A 17,546-nucleotide genomic window follows, 5' to 3' on the forward strand; every position below is an offset into this window, starting at 1 on the left:
CTCACCTCACTGTCCTTCTCCAGCCAGCTAGGTGCAACCCCAGTCCATACCCACCCCACAACACTTCCGCACCTCCCCATCAGCCCCACCCCAACACCCCCTCCTCTACCCCTCATGGCCACCCTCCCCACAGGTTAACTGCCCTTCCTAGTCCCACCCAACTGACCTTCTCCCCACTGACACACCCATCCCCCCCATCCACCGTACACTACCTGCCTCCCTCCAACACTGCCACCCCTCAACCTACCTGCACCCGCAAGCCCATGCAGCCCTATACCCTAGCTCCAGGTACCCCCTCCACCTCCACACACGCCCTTCCCCCCAAGCACCCCAGCCCCCTATAATCCCCTTCCAGCCTCACACCTCAGCTCCCAGTACTCCCTACAGCCCCACCTCTCCCCTCCGCCCCACGTGTCCCCTCCCCGCCGCCAGACTACAACTCCCAGGCTGCCCCGCGCGGCAGGGATCTCGCCGGCCCCCGCCCTCCGCTGACGCTCTCGCGAGACTGGCGGCTCCTCCCTGACTCCCGGCTCCGGCGACTCCAGCCCAGGCCCGTCGCCATGGCCGAGCCCAAGTACGCGGAGCTGCCCGGCATCGTGAGTGCGGGGGCGCGGGAGGGGCGCCTCGGGGGGCGGGGTTCCGGGAGGGGGGGCTGTGGGGGAGGGGGTATCTCGGGGGGCTGCGGGGGGTGGGGGTGGGGGGTATCTCGGGAGGCTGCGGGGGGAGGGGTTTGGGGTGTATCTCGGGGGGCTGAGGGGGGTGGGGTTGGGGGGTATCTCGGGAGGCTGCGGGGGTTGGGGTTGGGGGGTATCTCGGGAGGCTGCGGGGGGAAGGGTTGGGGGGTATCTCGGGGGGCTGCGGGGGGTGGGGTTGGGGGGTATCTCGGGAGGCTGCGGCGGTTGGGGTTGGGGGGTATCTTGGGGGACTGTGGGGGGAGGGTTTTGGGGTGTATCTCGGGGGGTTGCGGGGGGAGGGGTTTGGGGTGGGGGCAGGGGGGCTGCGTGGATAGGGGGCGGGCGAGGTAACTCGGGGGCTGTAGGCTGTGGGGTCACTTCCGTCTCTACCCCCCTGCGTTGGGGTCCCCTGGCATGCGGGTGGGAGTTCCACATGGGGCGCTGCAGTTGGGTGCCAGGGAGGACCTGGGTCCCTCTGATTTCTGCCACTCGTGGGTGGAATCAACTGTCTTCTGCACGCCGAGGGGTGTGGGGACGTGCGCCCCAGCACTGCTCTGTCTTACTGTCACGGGGCCAAGCCCTGTGGATCCTTGTGCTTCCCGGCCTGAGGAAGAGCTCAGCCTCCCCCACCAACAGAAGTTGGTCCAATAAAAGAGATTAGTGCGACCACCGTGTCCCTCTCTTTGCACCTGCTGACTGAGACGGGTGCTCTGTTTGGATGCTGTTCTTTGCAATTAGAGATGCCCCTGTCCAGACCTGCCAGCTGTGCTCACTACACTGCATTTGCACTTCTAGGCCAGAAACGAGCCAGATGTTTATGAGACTAGTGATCTCCCGGAAGACGACCAGGCGGAGTTTGATGCGGTAAGGTCATGTGTAACGCAACAGTTCTCTGGCTGGCGTTGTGGAGAGAGGGCAGTGATAAGTGGGTGTGCCAATCCCAAAGCTGCTTTTGCCCAAAGGACTCACGTACCTGCATGATAATGGGTGTGAACTCCAGCAGGTCTGGGTAGCAGAGCGGGGATGGGGTAGCAGAAAGCTTCATAAAATGGTGCTGTTTTCAGAAGAGTTTCTAGCAAGGAAGGTGTGACAGTCCCCTTCTAGACTTACTGCTCCCCCCCCCCGACATCTTCTAAGTCTGACTCCCAGCCTTTTCCTCATCCCAAAGGAGATCCTAGGTAAGGCTTTGGGAAGAAAATCTCTGAAGAGGTCCTGTGCTTTTCTGCATTGCTTTCTTCTGAGCTGGAACTGGGTTAAGTGGTAACCAGAGAGATTGTTTGCTTTAAATACAGCAGTGCTTGGTAATGAGAAAGGGACAGCTCCCTCATTGACTAGAGGAGCTCACTGCATCTCTTTGGGGAAAAGCATGATCCTGGGGCGGAGTGAAAATCAGATGACCTCCTGCGTTTTATTTTCAGACTCAAAATATGTCTTTGGGGCACCCTGGAACGCTGTCCTTTTAAAGGCGCCGTTGGGCATTCCTCCCCTGGCGTGATACCAAAGAGAGATCGCTTGGCTTTGGAGCTAGGAGAGAAAATTTGGCTCTTGGGCATCCAGGACTGTGGCTGCCTGGGGCTGGCTGCCCTGCGGGTTTGAGTGAAACAAAACCTGGGGGAAGCCTTGGTGTAGGCCGGGCTTCTGTGAGTACTGATGCATTAAGCACTTTATTGTCTAACTGCTCAGAGCGAGGGCTAAGCAGGCTCTGCAGTCGGGCTCTAGCCAGGCTCCCAGCACTAGCTTCCCCGAATGTTTGCTAAATGCCCTGCTGTAGGTGAGGCTTTGAGGACTAGAAGCAACAACTGGCAAAACCCTGCGACGACTAAGTCATGTCTGCGCCGCCCAAGGATCGAGGGGTGGGGGTCGGGTTACTGCCTGGCCACCGGCATGAGAAGGGCTGCCAGGAGAACATCAGCTGTCGACTTGCGGCTGCGACAATCCGGCGCTGAGCGGATTTAAGTACGTCGACGTCAGCTACGTTATTCGTGCAGCTGAAGTGGCGTAACTTAGGTTGACGTTAGCATAGACCAGGCCTGAGAACAAGTTGTTCTCGTTCTGCTGAGAGAGCAGCTCTGCCACTGCTGAGCATCCTTCTTTCTTGCCTGATGCAGCCGTGTCCCCGCTTGTGCCCAAGGGAATCCCCACCTGGCCCTGGGAGGTCGCGGAGGACTGAAAGCGTCACTTCGACTCGCAGGGGTTTTGTCTTGCAAACTGTCCAGCACCTCATGGGTGCTGAAGGGGTGTGTGTCCCGCGGGAGCCAGGCTCAGCAGGGGAGTCCCAGGCGCTGAGGGGGGGTGTGTCCCGCGGGAGCCAGGCTCAGCAGGGGAGTCTCAGGTGCTATGGGGGGGTGTCCCGCTGGAGCCAGGCTCAGCAGGGGAGTCCCAGGCGCTGAGGGGGGGTGTGTCCCGCTGGAGCCAGGCTCAGCAGGGGAGTCCCAGGTGCTATGGGGGGGTGTCCCGCTGGAGCCAGGCTCAGCAGGGGAGTCCCAGGCGCTGAGGGGGGGTGTCCCGCTGGAGCCAGGCTCAGCAGGGGAGTCCCAGGTGCTATGGGGGGGTGTCCCGCTGGAGCCAGGCTCAGCAGGGGAGTTGCAGACGGTCTGTTAGAGTTTTCCGGCATGGGGCAGGGCTGACTAAAACGCTGCCCAGAAAGGGCCGGCTGCAGGCAGTGACCGATCGATAGAGGCCCAGGGTTTCCACCTGCAGCAGGAGTGGGAATGCCCTGGAGACGTTGTCAGGGATTGAACAGTGCAGGTGCTGGGGGTATAGCACCGCTTAGACTGTCCGCGCCCAGGCTGAGCGCTGCAGGTGAGGATAGGCCGAGACGGAGGAGCGGTAACTGAGGGAGGGCTCAGCCTTTGCCACCCCTGCTGCGGGGACAAGAGCTGAGATCGATGCAAAGGGTGGGTCAGGTCAGTCCCCTGGGAAGGAGGCAGTGGCAGTTTGCTGGCCTCCTTTTCCCGTCTGTGACATGGAAATGCTCCCGGGGGCGGGGGCGGGGGCGGGGGCGGTCATGGTCATGGCGTGCTTGGCCGTCCTCTGGGGATAGCGCAGGAGTGGGTGAATTTCCATCACTGAGCACAGACCGAGATCACAAGGGTGCTTAGTGGGCCGTGGCGCTGCCCTGCTTTCCGAGTGCTTTTCCTCCCAAGTCTCAGGCCCCTCGGTGGGAAACCGCTACCAGAGCCCCGGAGCAGCTGCCATGGCACGGCCAGTGGGCTGTGGCATCTCGGTGCGGCCTGGAGCTGTGACATGCTTGCTCTGGTGCACGGGCAGGATTAAGGTCTCTGGTACGTGCTTTGCCAAGTGGCTGGGCCAGGAGCTGGGAGAAACTCACCTGTTTGGATTGAAAATGAACTTCCAAGCAGCAGCCAGAGTTGAAGTCACTTCTGCAACTGATCTGCAAATTAGGTCAGTGCCTGGGGGAGACATGGGCCTTGCTGCTGGAATCGGTCTCAGGGAGCTGGCAGCCGGGATGTTCAGATGATGTTCTCAAGCGGGGGAGTAGCAGTAGGAGCTGCAGCCTCCACAAGGAAGCTGGGAGCTCCTTGGCGGTTTCCCTCCCTGCAGCTTGGAGGGCACCTGGGGTTTAATGAGAGTGGAGCTGGGAGGACAAGGCTGGCTTTCCAACACGTGGTCCCAGGAGGGAAACAGGCGTGCGTGCCTTGGAGCACGTGTTTGCACACGCACCGTCCATCAGGCACCTGTGTAACAAGCTGCTCCCATCCTCTGGCGGAGCTTTAGCGTTCGCCGCGCGTGGGGTCCCTGCTGCTCCTTCCAGCGTGTTCCTGGGTCTGTGCAGTGAAGGGACCTCCCTTAGGAGGCTGCTCAATTGTCTCTCGGTTCCAGCGCTGCACCACAGCTTCCCCCTTCCTTAGCCTCGCGGCTGTCCCAGCCTCTTCTCAGGCTCTGGCCCGATCCCTTCTGTCATGGGCCCTGAGCGCCAGCCAGGTGCATCCGCCGAAGCGGGTCTTTGCCCACCAAAGCTCGTGCTCCGTAAGGTGCTGCAGGACTTCTCGTTTTTGCAGATCCAGACTAACATGACTCACCCTCTGGCACATGCTCTGCTCTGCAGTGGGGCCCGAGAGGGAAACCCCATGGCAGGGCGCTGGCAGTGGCTTGGCACACTCGGTTATCGTTGGCCTGCTTCCGTGGTGCGTGGGGCTGTGCTCAGCAATGTGGGAGCAGCGGCTGTGTGCGTGGGGTACCTGCTGGCATGGTCGCTCTTTGAGTTGGCGAATTCAGGAGATCAGGGTCACGGATGCTGGGGGCTCCCCACACTTGTGGAGGCTGGGCTGGGAGCGGGCCCCATCACTGCTCTGTACCAGCCTGTGGGCCAGGCAGCTCCTCTGAGTCCATGGCTGTAGACTGAAGACCTGAGGTGTAAATTAAAACGGACCTTCCCCCCGCACCCCGGTCGGTGAGGGCGACACCTCCAGTCCTGATGTGACAATTCTTGTATTAGTTTCTATGGACCTTTTAATTGGCTTATGAAATTCATTTTCCTGGAAGCTTAATCTGATCCGGCCTCCGTGTGTTGCCCTGCGGCGACGGCGGATTGAGGCATAATTCGGTTGTTAACTGCTCAGTCTGAGGTGCTTTTCTCAATGATGACGCTTCCCAGAACAAGCGAGGGACCGTTAGCTACCGGCCAGATTTGCAGTGGGAGTGGAATCCGCTGGTGCTGGCTGGCCGTGGTGCTGCCCGGAGCTGTGTCTGGAGCAGGAAATTCGGATCCTCGGGAACAGCTCGTTCATTTTTAGCAAATGCAAACCCCACAGTCGGCTCCATTGACCGGCAATTAAGGGCCCATGTCAGTCTCCTTGGCTCTGGCAGGGTTGCACAGATGTAACTGGGGGAGGAGCTGGAAGCAGATGAGGCCTGATGGAGTCTGAAGCCTTTGGCTGCTTTCAGCCGTCGAGGCAGGTGTGCGTTGTTCTGATCTCCAGACTGGTGCGTGAAGCCATCAGAAAACTGCCTGGAGGTGTCGGGCGCTGGTGCCTTACCCGTATCTTCACTTTCACCCAACCCGTTTCGAGCCCCGTATGCTTGTTGCCCAGAATGCAGCGGGTCTCCTGGGAAACAGATCTGCCCAGGCTGGTTCTAGCTACCTCAGGAGCTGAAAATTGCAAACTATGGACCTTGGTTCAGTGGAGTTGTTTCTCCCTCCCTTTAAACCCGTTCTAATCGCTGTTCTAGAGGTATTCCGGCCCTGGGGGCTTGAGCAGCGTGGACTACGGATAGGATTAATTTGGGAGTATCTAAAGCAGTAACGCACACGCCATGGCTCGCTTGGCTGGCCGGTATTATGGGCTTTTTTAAAATATTATCCTCTGCTAGAAGGGCTTAAAAGAGACCTAGTTTGTGTTTTTTTTTTTGTTTTTTTTAAAAAAAAAAAAATCAGTGTTTACAGCTCAATTTAAAATGAATTGCCCAAGGTCAAACCCCACAAACGGGGTCTGAATTGGGGTTTTGCAGCTAACTGAGGGGGTTCCCCCCCCTCGCCTGCCTGCAACAAAATAACACAGCCAGCAGCCTCCGCCCACCATGTAAGCTGGTAGCAGCTGCTGAGTGCTGACTGTCTGGAATGGCTGCAGAGAAACCAGCAGCAGCCTTGGCTCTCTGGGCGGGCACCGCGCTCCTGCAACGGGCGTCTTCTGATGGCAGCATGAATTAATGATGCTGAAAAAGTTCCGGTTGCCTCCTGAGTTCATGTCCTGTGGTAATGCAGTAATTGCTCAGCCCATGCGGGAGGGCTGTCGCGCCAGGAGTGGCGTGGCTCTGCTCTGTCCCTGCAGCTCCTCGGACGACCCCTGCCGGTTTGGGGTACCAGCTAACACTGCTGCTGTATTGTGTCGATTGAGTGTTGCGCAGTTCAACTTATCTGAGTTTTCCTCGTGCTCTTTCCCCCCTGCTTTTTCACCACCCTGCCTGGACTCTAGTTTGCACAAGTAAGACCATTACAACGCTTCTCTTTTGCATGCTTTGGAATTTGATTTTTGCATGCGGATAGATCTGCACCGTGCTTTGCCGTGAATGTAGCTAAGAGCTTAAAAGCCCAATAATTATGCCCCACTCCCCACTTGCAAGCCTCTTGGGGGCCTGGGGGAAGATGATGGTTGGATCAGTCAAGGTGTAGGTTGGTGAGTGCCCCCCCCCCCCCCCCCCCCCGGCACTAAGGCCTGGACAGGGTGCAGAGGGGAACAAGGACTGACTGGCCTCTAGTTTGCACAGGAGGAAGGTTTGGTGAGGAGGGAGGGCGGGAGAGGAGCCCAACCAGGCCACGCTGAGGGCTCTGCCAGCTGCATGCCAGACGCTCCAGGGGAGTGGGCCTGGAGCGGAGCAGATGCCCTTTCCTGCAGGTCCCAGAATGCAATGCGGCATTTCAAAGATGGCCCCGGTCTCTTCCTCCTTCCTGCAATGGCTGCTGTAGCCTCCCCTTCCGACACCTGCCCCTCTGAACCCTTCTCCGCCCTGCCATGCACGCGGACCGGCTGTCCTGCCTGGCGACTGAGCCGCATCCGCCCCCGCTGCCCCTCCTGCTCCACCGGATTCAGGCTGTGCAGCACTCAGACCCCCTGGATTTGTCTTCTTGCCCCACCTCACCTGCCCCGGTCTCCTGCTGCTTCCCTCCCAGCTCCCCGGCAACTGCCGCCGCCTCATTGGAATCCCTCTGCTGCCAGGAACTCACCCACAGCCCTGGCGGCCACTGCCCAGCCAGGCACCAGCCTTTTCCCTGCAGCCTTCATGCCTGGCGTCCTTCCTGAAACATGTCGGTGAGCTGCTCCGAGTCGGGCTCCCAGCCCTGCGTGCCTGGGGGCAGCCGGCCACCCTTGCGAGGATGAAAAGCGCGGACTGTAGCACTGCATTCTGGGACACGGGCCTGCCGGCGGATTTACTGCTAACGGTGGCAGCTGCTGTCTGGCCAACGTGGGGATAGAGAACTAAGAAACCAGCCTAGAAAGCCCGTCTCCTGGTGAAAGGTCTGACTGCGGCCTGCTTAACCGTTCGTCTGCGCTGCAGGCCACAGGGCCGGTTAAGTAACGGATCCCTCCCTCCCTTTGGCATCCCTCAGAGCGGCTCTGTGAGTGAATCCCATGGGCTGCGTTACTGCCCGAGCCGTCCGTCGCTAGGACGAAGGGATAGGTGTCACTTCTGGGCTGCGAAATGAGCAGGGCCGGCCCCTGCGGCCCCTGGAAGTATAAGTATACGCCCTGTCCAGACCCCACGATCAACCGGGGAATCAACAGAATGAGTGGGAGACACAGGCCGCCGTCCCCAGCCCTGCTTGTCAGTCGGTCGGTTGCGTGCTGTGTTAAGGGCCGGTGTCTCTCCCCCGGTGAGAAGGTGGCTGCCCGGCCTTTGTCTGGGTCGGTGGTGGGTGTTCCTCTGCATGGCGGCTCGGCGATCTGGCCTGGGGCAGAAAGCACCGAAGCAAAGGCGCAGCCGAGCCCGGCGTTGGGCTGGCCTGGCCGTGCACAGAGGCAGGGCTGAACCCGGAATCGAGGCCGTGCTTCCTTCCTATGTCCGTGCCCAGCCTGGAGGTGGTGTGAAGGGTGCGGATTGATGCATCCCTGAGAGCTGCCGCATGTGGCCTGGCAAGGCCTCCCCTCCCTTCCCGTCTGGGGCACGCCCCGGTTTTGTTGCTCGCGTGGCCTGTACAACTGAAACTCGTCCCCTCCCCTGCCCCCCAGAAACCTGCAGATGCTAACGGCTGATTGCGGGAGACAGTCTGGTGAGACCGTCTGGGGCCCGGGAGCTGGGCTCTGGACACCGCTCTCAGGCTGGGACTGGGGGCAGAGTGGTACCCTCCTCGGTCACCCCCTCTGCGGTACCAGCCCAAGGGCCTCTGCAGCCAGGGCCCTGCGGGGCAGCGGGGTGTCTCACGCTGGAGCTCGGCAGCTGCTGTCCAGGAAGGCTTCAGGGTGACAGCCTGCAGAGGAGGCTCACAGGTTGGGGTGGGGTCCCAGGCCCCTGCACAGGGGACCTCAGGGGCACTTCCGATCAGCTCCCTGTTCCCACTTCCTTGGAGGACGGGTCTTGGAGGGGCCCCCCCGCAACAGGCCCAGATGCTGCCAGGTGGTGTGACCCTGTTCCAAGCACTGGCCGAGCGCTCGCTTTGGTGTGGCCGAGCAGTCGCTGCCCTGGGCGCTTGCTGAGTGGCTCCAGGCTGGCCGGAGCTCCCTGCTCTGCTCCGGCCGGCTCCCTTGCCCCCAAGCCGCAGCTCCCCTCGTGTGGGGGAGCAGCTGGGCCAGGCTGGAGCCAGAGTCAGGCCTGGAGCTGCTGGTGCCTTGTCCTGCTGGGGGGCCAGGCCAGTTCAGATGTTTCCCGCTCAGCCCCCAGTGTCGGGGTGGGCGCCTGCCTCCCCTCCTAGCCCCATGCAGGCGGCTGTGCTGCTGTGCCTGCCAGGGTGACGTGGGAGCCCTGGCCCCAGGACGCCCACCCCGGGGTACGTGGGGAGAAGCAGCGTCTCCGGCTGGGCAGGTGCCAAGACAAGCCGGCCTCTGGGCCTGGGCCCTGGGGCCGACACAGCTGCTGGGGGGGTGGCTGCTCCATTGGTTGAGCCGGGGGGACTTGTCAGCCTCTGGCTGAAGGTCCAAAGAGCCTTCGACTCGGAGCCATTGGAGGCTCTTAGCTGGGTGTTGCGGGCACCTGGCTGCAGGCCACAGGTTCATCTTCATAGCTCGCTGGCCCCATCCCAGGCGGTGCCCCTCACCGGTCTCCGCTGTCGGGTTTCCAGGGGGGCCTCAAGCTCGGGAATCCACCAGCCCACAGCTGGAGCCGGGGGGTCAGGAGCCGCATGGAGAGCGGCAGAAACGGTGTCGAGAGGAGGCCGAGTCTGCGGGGAAGAGCCCTGTGGCTAAGAGGGGGCGGAGGTGCTGGGCCCTGTGCGCCAGCACCCAGCTGCTCCCTGGGTCCCTCTGCAGCCTGCAGCATGCGGATGGCCGGTTCGCTGCTGCCAGGCCGCCTGGCCCCGTTGCTGCTCAGGGCTTTGCAAATTCCAGCCTCAGAGGCGCTGCGGTCCTGCACGCGGGCTGCTGAGTGCCGGCATCTGCCTCGAGTCGGGGGGTCGGCTGCTGTTCCCTGGCCGGGGAGGGAAGGGAGCTGGTTTGATGCTCACCCTTAAATACCCCGTTCCTTGGCCCATCCCACCGCTGCCCTGGGCACCATCTGAGTTGCGGCTTAATGCTGTAACCCCTGCACAGGTGCTGTGCCCCAGCCTGGCAATGCCCGGCCGCTCAGAAGCCGGGGCAGAGAGGTTTGCTGGGGCCCTGCGGTGGCAGCCAGCAGAGCGCACTCGGGGCAGCTCCCAAAGGGGTCTGGCTGCAGCAACTAACATGTAGATGCCTCCAGCTGCTCCCTGTCTGCCCGCTCAGCATAACCCCATCCTGCCCCGTCCCCTATGCTAGACACCCCCCTCCCGAGGGCCTGCCAGGCGCCCAGGGCGAGGCTGCAGCTTTGCAAGGGGCGGGCATCCGCGCGGGGCAGCAGAGTGCATGCGACAACCTTGTAATGCAATTTTTGTCTCTTTCTCTCCCCGCTCCCTGCCCTCCTAACTTTGCTCTGACTTTCTCACCTCTGGGGAACCGCCAGGAGCTGGTAAGGAGCCCTCCCTCTCGTCCGCTTGCACGTGACCCTCAGCTAACCGCTGCTGTAACCTCTTGTCTTCACGCCCCTCTGCGCGTGGCAGAAAATCTTCCCATCCGCCCCCGAGGAAAACCTGACGGCTGGGCCCTGTGCTGGCTGAAAGGAGAGGTGTCCCGTGGGCAGCCTGCTCAGGCCCCCTCGCCTCAGGCCCTCCTCTCTCCCAGCCCCTCGGCTCACGCTCTGCCTTAGCGACTTGCTCCCTCCCGCGCAGCCGGTGCCTTGGGATGCTCTGGCCGAGATGGTGCAGAAGCTCTGATGGGGGCAGAACACCCCCAGCCGCCACCTCTTTTAGGCTTCAACAGGACAGTGAACGCAGGAGGAGGATGCACCTTCCTCTGCACCCGGCAGGCCCAGGGGGTGGCTCCCTGCAGAGAGGCTGCAGCTGCACCTTGACTCCCCAGGCACGGCCCAGGCCCCCTTGTGCTTGGACAAAGCCCCTGCCTCAAAGAGTGGTACGATCCCGGGGCCCAGCACCAGATTTCCCAGTATTAATAACTTGGCTATTGACAGTACTGGCTGGAAAGCCGCCTCCTGGTTTCCATCTGCGCCGGGATTCAGCCCTGAGAAATTGGCCAGGGCTGAGTTGGAAGTGCCCTCAGCTCAGGAGGCCCCAGTGGCTGTGAGCGTGGACGGAGGCTCCTCCCCAGGCTGCTTCTAGTTTTGCCACCCATGTGAGGGCTAAATTTTGACCAGTGCGGATGTGCACCCAGGAGAGAGACGCTGCAGGTGCTCTGCCGCTCAGCGGGCGGCCGCCCCAGCGCTCAGCGTACAGGGAACGCTGCTCCCCAGAGCAGCCCCTTCTCTGCAGGGTCTGCGCCCCTGTTGTTGCACGTGTCGGGGTTTGAAGCCGGGTTCGTGGCTGTGGTGTGCAGAGCTGCGGGACTGGCAGCTGCCCAGCAGGGTCTCAGGGTGCAGGCCCTGGCCAGCAGCTCCTGGAGAACGGAAGACCAAAGGTTGCTCTGAAGCTGTGATTAACCTGCCTCGGGTGTTCTCCAGGCACCGGCGGGTTCTGCCTGGCACTAACCCTCCTGCGTGGCAGAGGCTTTGCTGCAGCCCCGGTGCTCGTCCGAGGCCAGCAGCCCCGCCGCCACACAGTGCCCTACGCCAAGGTGCAGGAGGCCTCTTAGAGGCTGGGCTGGCTCAGGAGGGAGACGTTCCTGGGATCCGCCCCTCTGGATTGCAGGTGCCGTCTCCTCACCCCTGCAGCGCTCCATGCCCGGGCATTGCCCCTCCGCGAGTGGCCTGGGCAGCGGAAGAGAGGGGCTCGCTCCCAGGGCCAGCCCCGCGACGGGCGGTCGGGTGGGACTCCCCAGACTGGGGCAGTGGGGGTTGGAGCCCTGGCTCCAATCCTTCCTTCTGGGGGCACTGGAGCTACCTGGTGGAATGGTGCAGCCTTCAGCCATTCCAGGACTGGAGCCAGCAGCTGTGTATGTGGGGTGGGGGGGGTCAGAAACCTCCCCTCCCCGCCCCCAGCAGCTACCCAGGCAGGAAGTACCACTGACCCCTCTGCCGGCTGCTGCCCCGAGCAGCACTAGTGTGAGGCTGAGATAGTGGGTGGCCAAGGGGGACTAAGCCCTGACCCCTGGGGTGCAGCTCTAGCCCAGAGCAGTCGGGGAACTCTGCTCCAGCAGCGCAGCCCATGCGGGGGCCTGTGGGCCGGGCTCTGAGGCTGTCTGAACTCACCCATCTGCTCTGCCAGGCCGGCCTGCTCCCCCCAGGGCCGCGATGCACAGTGACTCCGGCTGGGCTCTCGAGAGCGGCCTGGGAGGAGTATTGCGCAGAGAGCCCCAGGGCCAGCTGGGCTGGGGCGAGCTGGCAGAGGGGCTGCGGCGGCCAGGCCTCAGCGCTGGTCTGGCCGGGGGGGCTCCTCCAGGCCTTGTACCGAACGGCTCTGTGGGTCGGTCACGCCCGTCGTGCTGCAGCGACGGCCACCGTCTCGGTGTCACTGCCCGCAGCCGGCTGCCCTGCTCCCTTGCTGCAGGCGGAGCCCAGAGGCTGGAGCCGCCCCCCCCGCCCCCTCAGCCTCTTTGCACCCAGAACTCCACCGGTGGCCCTGCCAAAGCCGCTTTTCTGCAGCCATTTCCACGTGGGAATTGACGAAATAGGCAGCCCTGGCCCGTGGGCCCCTTCCCACCTCACCCGCGCCTGGCTGGGCCACCCCCGGGAGCTCAGCAGCCCCCCAGGAGTGTGCGCGCGTTACCCTGGAGCTGCCCCTCCTGCCGGCGGCCCTCTCCCTGCAGGGTCTTCCATCGCCCCACGGCGGCTCTGGGGCTTTGCGTGTTGGCGATCCCGCCTGGCGCTCACAGCTGCGCTGGGGGGAGGCTTCCAGGGAGCCCAGCAGGGCCTGGGGCCTGGCCAAGTTATTAACATCTGGACTCTGCTACTGCCCACCGCTGCCATCTTCCTGGGGGCCAGGCCGGGGAGCCTATGCCTGCTGCAGGGCCAGCCGAGGCCAGGCCGTGCTGGGGGACCCTTAGGGACATACTGTCGGCTGGGGGGCTGGGGTGGGGCTGGGCAAGCCAGGGTGTCTCACGCTGGCCTGTTTGCGCAGGAGGAGCTGACCAGCACCAGCGTGGAGCACCTCATCGTCAACCCCAATGCCGCCTACGACAAGTTCAAGGACAAGAGAGTGGGCACCAAAGGCCTAGGTGAGGCTGGCGGGGGCACCGGGCAGCCAGGGCGTGTCGCTGGGTGGGGCGCAGCTGGGGCCTGCCGGGCGAGGCTGTGGTGTGCCGGTGGGGGTGGGCTGGTAGCAGTGTGGAAATGCCCCGGCGGGAGCAGAGCTGCCCCACATGAGGGAGGACGGGACCCTGCCCCTGAGGGGCCGGAGCCATCCTGGGCTGGTAGCGCATCGGGCCAGAGCCCGGCTGTCCCTGAGCCCTGCCCTGTCCTCTCACCGCGCAGACTTCTCCGACCGCATCAGCAAAACCAAGCGGACAGGCTACGAGTCGGGGGAGTTTGAGATCGTAAGTGACCGGCTGCGTGGGGGGGGGCTGGAGACACCCCGGAGGGATGCGAGAGCTCAGATTGGCGCATCCCGCCAGCCATGTCCTGCAGGCCGAGCTCTTCCTGCAGCGCTGGGCTCTGGCCCCGCCCTGGCTCACAGCCCGTCCTGTGCCAGCTGCACATGCAGGGCCTTTGGGCTGAGCCCTTATGGGGCCCCTTGCCGGGAGTAAAGCCAGGCCCAGCCCCTCCTCCCTCTGCTTGTGCCTGTATTGCCCCCGGCGCCAGGCCCAGCCCCCCGGCCAGCTGCCTGAACTGCAGATGCTCCAGAGCTCAGCCGAGCAGCAGGAGCTCCTTGGGGCATTACGCAGGGAGGCCGAGGGGCCGGCCCCACCATGGGTGGGCTGTGATGTCCCAGGAGGAGCCTGCCTGTGAGCTAGGCATCTCTGGATGCAGTGGTGCCCACTGGGGCCGGCCTAGCTCTGCCTGGGCCTGCAGCATCACCCGTAGGAGATGCAGCCGCTAAGCGAGGGGATCTGCCCTGCCCGCCCCGCCCCACTCAGCACAGCCAAAGCGCCGCCCCCAGACCAGCTGGGTTCCCCTGGGCACACGCTGCTGGGGGCAGCCCCTGAGGGGTTCCAAGCGCTTGGCCCCAGGTTTGCCTAGCTCGCTCGGGTGCAGCGCTGCCTCAGCTCTGAGGTGAGATGACCACCGCCCCCCAGAGGAGGAGACCCCAGACCCAGCCCGCTGTCCCCCGGCTCCTGGAGGCAGCCGTGCGGCAGCTGAAGGAGCCCTGCAGCTCACCTCTCTGCCCTTAGCTAGGGGAAGGAACCGGCACGCGAGAGACGCCCGGGCAGAAGTACCAGCGGCTGCTGCACGAGGTGCATGAGCTGAGCGCTGAGTTGGAGAAGATAAAGGTAGGAGCCTTCTGGGGACACGGGCCACCTGGTGGGGGGAATCCCAGGGCGGGAAGGGACCTCAGGAGGTCATCGAGTCCAGCCCCCTGCCCACAGCAGGATCAACCCCAATGAAGTCATCCCAGCCAGCGCCTTGTCAAGCCGGGACTTAAAAACCTCCAGGGATGGAGAACCCACCACCTCTCTAGGCGACACATTCCAGCGCTTCCCCACCCCTGGGGAAGGAGTTTTTCCTAATATCCAGCCTGCTCCTCTCCCTCCGCAACGTCAGACCATCGCTGCGTGTTCGGCCGTCTGTCGCCATCCCCAGGTTGCCGCCTTTCCCGCCGGTCCACGGCCGAGCACCAGACCAGGAGTCGGGCAGCCTGGCCCAGTCACAGCCCGAGGCCCCAGTGTCCCCACCTCAAAGCGGAGCCCTTTGAGCTGATGCCGGCCAGCGCTGGTGGCTGGAGCAGACGTTGGGGGCTGAATTTCCAGAGCCCTTGGGGGGGGATCCCAGCGCCCTGGGTAATGGGGCAGCACCTCCCTCGGCAGAGCACCGCAAAGGAGGCAGCGGCAGAGGAGAAGCTGAGTCCTGCGGCCCTGGCCAAGCAGGTGGTGGCCCTGAAGCAGCAGCTGGTGTCTACGCACCTGGAGAAGCTCCTGGGGCCGGAGGCAGCCATCAACCTGACAGACCCCGATGGTGCCCTTGCCAAGTAAGCCGGAGGGACGGTGGTGGGGAGGTCGCTGGGCCGGGGGCTTGGCTGCTTTCCTGGCCCAGCTCTGGAGCCGGAGCTCCTCCCCGTAGGCAAACCCAGGTGTGCCCTGCCTGGCGTGTGCCCCAGCTCCCCTGGGGGCTGGGCTGGGCCAGGCCTGTGGCGGGGGGAAAACACAGCCCTAGATCCTCCTGCCAAAGAGCTCAGCTGGGGGCTGGGGGAGGGCCGGCCCTGTCCCCAGGACCTCAGCACCGCTGGTGGGCAGTCAGAGCCCAGCTAGCCGCCAGCCCCGCAGGGCTGCACCCCCTCCGCCCACACCTCTGCCCATGATGTAGCATATCCTGGGTGGACGTGGGCCTGCGGCCAGGCCAGAGCCGCCGGCTCTTGTCTGCACTGACCTGGGGGAGCTTCTGGTGTCTTGCTGGGCCCCATCTCCTCCCAGCGGGGTGGCTTCTGCTTCCCAGGCGCCTGCTCATTCAGCTGGAGGCAGCGAAGGGTGCCCGGGGTGGCTCAGGGGCCGGGAAGAGCCCAGCCAAGGGCCCTGCACCCGCAGACAGCGCGGTGACCTACGAGCTGCATGCCCGACCCGAACAAGACAAATTCACTCAGGCTGCCAAGGTGAGTCGGGGGCCGGGCGCTCCTGGGACCTAGCCCAGCTCTGGCCTGGACAGTAGCTCATGCCTTGCTCAAGCGGCTGCTTCGGGGGCTGCTGGGTCAGGCCCTGGCATCCCCCTGCAGCAGGAGTACCTCGGCTGGCCAGGAACGGCAGCAGGTGGGCCACAGGGGGCAGAAGGAAGGGGTTCCTGGTGAGTGGCAGCGGTGCAGCTTCCCTGGGTCCTCGCAAACCCCTGTGAGGACAGCCTGCGGCTCACCAGGCAGAGCACTGCAGGGAGGGCTGATCTCTCCTCTCCCCCGGGCAGCTGGCAGAGCTGGAGAAGCGGCTGAGCGAGCTGGAAGCCACGGTGCACTGTGAGCAGGACAGTCAGGTGAGAGGGGGCGGCCGGCGCTGGGGGGCTGGCAGGTCTGGCACGGGCACAGTGCCAGGGCCAAGCTGCTGGGGAATCCAGGCTCTCCTATCCTCTCCTCCTAGAACCCACTGGCGGTTGGACTGCAGGGAGCCAGCCTCATGGTAAGCCTGGCTGGCGGGGAGGACGGGTCATGGCCCAGCTGGGGCTGCAGGGGGGTCATGAGGCAGTGGGGCTCAGCAACGCTGGGACAGCCGGACCGCGGGGGTGCTGCTGGTTCTTCGCAGCCTGGGGGCCTGGGAAGGCGCCGTGCTGTGGTACCCCCTGGGCTCGCCAGGCACATGGCTTCTGAGGCCAGGATCGGAGTCAGGCACCGAAGTTGGGAGCTGGGCCGTATTCCTCGTCTCGGGGTATTCCTGCTGTCTCACCGGGTCTGCCCTCCTGCAGGAAACGGTGGAGATGCTGCAGGCCAAGGTCAGCACCTTGGATGTGGCTGTGCTGGACCAGGTGGAGGCGAGGCTGCAGGTGAGCACCACCCCCGCATCCTCCTGGCCTGAGCCTGGCCAGCCACCTGCCCTGGGCTCTCCTGGCCTGCTGAGCACCCCTCCTCCCTAGCTGGTAGGATCCAGCACCCTGGGAATTCCTGCCCGTGGGGGGGGGGGGGCGCGTTTGGGTGTCCCTGCTCCCGTCTGTGCAGGGAGCTCCCCAGCCTTGGCCCAAGCACAGCCCGGGGTCCACCTCCCCCACTGGCAGTTGGTACCACCCTGTAGCCCTGGGCTTGGGCAGCCTGGCTGCTGGCACAGACCTGGCCAGGGCTGAGCTGCCCCACTCAGGGCGATGCTGTTGGCAGGTGCAGCCGGCAGCCCCTGGCGCCTGCTGTGGGGGGTGGCTGGCGGGACCCTCACTGTCTCCTCTCCGCCCTAGAGCGTCCTGGGGAAGGTGAATGAGATTGCCAAGCACAAGGTGGCCGTGGAGGATGCTGATGCCCAGAGCAAGGTGCGTGGCAGCCTCCTCCCAGGGCTGTGGTGCCGCCCCCCCCTCCCCCCACCTGGTGCCGACCCTGTCCCCTGCAGTGCCCAGGGCTGATGGGGAGGGTAGGCGAGGGGCTGGCTGTGAGCTTGGGGGGCCGCATGGCATCTGCCCCTTCTCTCCTCCCCCAGGTGCACCAGCTCTACGAGGTCGTGCAGCGCTGGAGCCCCACGGCCACCGCCCTGCCCGCACTGGTGCAGAGACTGGCCAGTGTCAGGCAGCTCCATGAGCAAGGTGAGGGGGCCGGGCTTGTGGGGGTTGGGGCGTAGGCAGCCTGGGACTGGTGGGCTCCGGTGCCCATCTTTGCCCGTCTGTTTCTGTCCCTTCCAGCTATGCAGTTCGGGCAGCTCCTGACCCACCTGGACACCACCCAGCAGCTGATCGCCACCGCCCTGAAGGACAACACCACGCTGCTGGCACAGGTGGGGCGGGGCAGGGCAGGGCAGGGGGAGCCCAGTGCCTACCTGCCCCTGGCCTGGCCCTGCTGCCAGCACCTGCTCTCTGCCCACAGGTGCAGCAGACCATGAGGGAGAACGTGGGGGCGGTGGAGGAGAATGTCGCCAGCATTGCCAGCCGGGTGAAGCAGCTGTCCCAGTGAGCCCCCGCCCGGGGCCTGTCTCCTGCCTGTACCCGTCTTCACTATTAAACGCTGCCCCCCCCAGCACACGCGCACACACGGCT

At 64.0% G+C, this 17,546-nt stretch overlaps 1 protein-coding gene across 1 annotated transcript; it reads left to right on the forward strand.

Moving 5' to 3' along the window:
• The first annotated feature begins 484 nt into the window (after positions 1-484).
• DCTN2 (dynactin subunit 2) lies at positions 485-17,537 on the forward strand. Its single transcript, XM_074980260.1, has 14 exons — positions 485-596; positions 1,470-1,538; positions 12,868-12,964; positions 13,221-13,282; positions 14,078-14,176; positions 14,711-14,871; positions 15,336-15,489; positions 15,792-15,857; positions 15,962-16,000; positions 16,284-16,361; positions 16,761-16,832; positions 16,997-17,099; positions 17,196-17,287; positions 17,377-17,537. Exons 1-14 carry the CDS (start codon positions 561-563, stop codon positions 17,461-17,463), a joined length of 1,215 nt encoding a protein of 404 aa, XP_074836361.1. The 5' UTR covers positions 485-560; the 3' UTR covers positions 17,464-17,537.
• The last annotated feature ends 9 nt before the right edge of the window (positions 17,538-17,546 follow it).

The sequence above is a fragment of the Carettochelys insculpta genome, chromosome 29 (assembly GCF_033958435.1).
Source record: "Carettochelys insculpta isolate YL-2023 chromosome 29, ASM3395843v1, whole genome shotgun sequence".
NCBI classification, from domain to species: Eukaryota; Metazoa; Chordata; order Testudines; family Carettochelyidae; genus Carettochelys; species Carettochelys insculpta.

Coding starts and splice junctions, on each gene's coding strand:
- DCTN2 (XM_074980260.1), top strand. CDS start 561: ATGGCCGAGCCCAAGTACGCGGAGCTGCCCGGCATC. Junction 13,283..14,077: donor AGTCGGGGGAGTTTGAGATC/GTAAGTGACCGG, acceptor CTCTGCCCTTAG/CTAGGGGAAGGAACCGGCAC. Junction 15,490..15,791: donor AATTCACTCAGGCTGCCAAG/GTGAGTCGGGGG, acceptor TCCCCCGGGCAG/CTGGCAGAGCTGGAGAAGCG.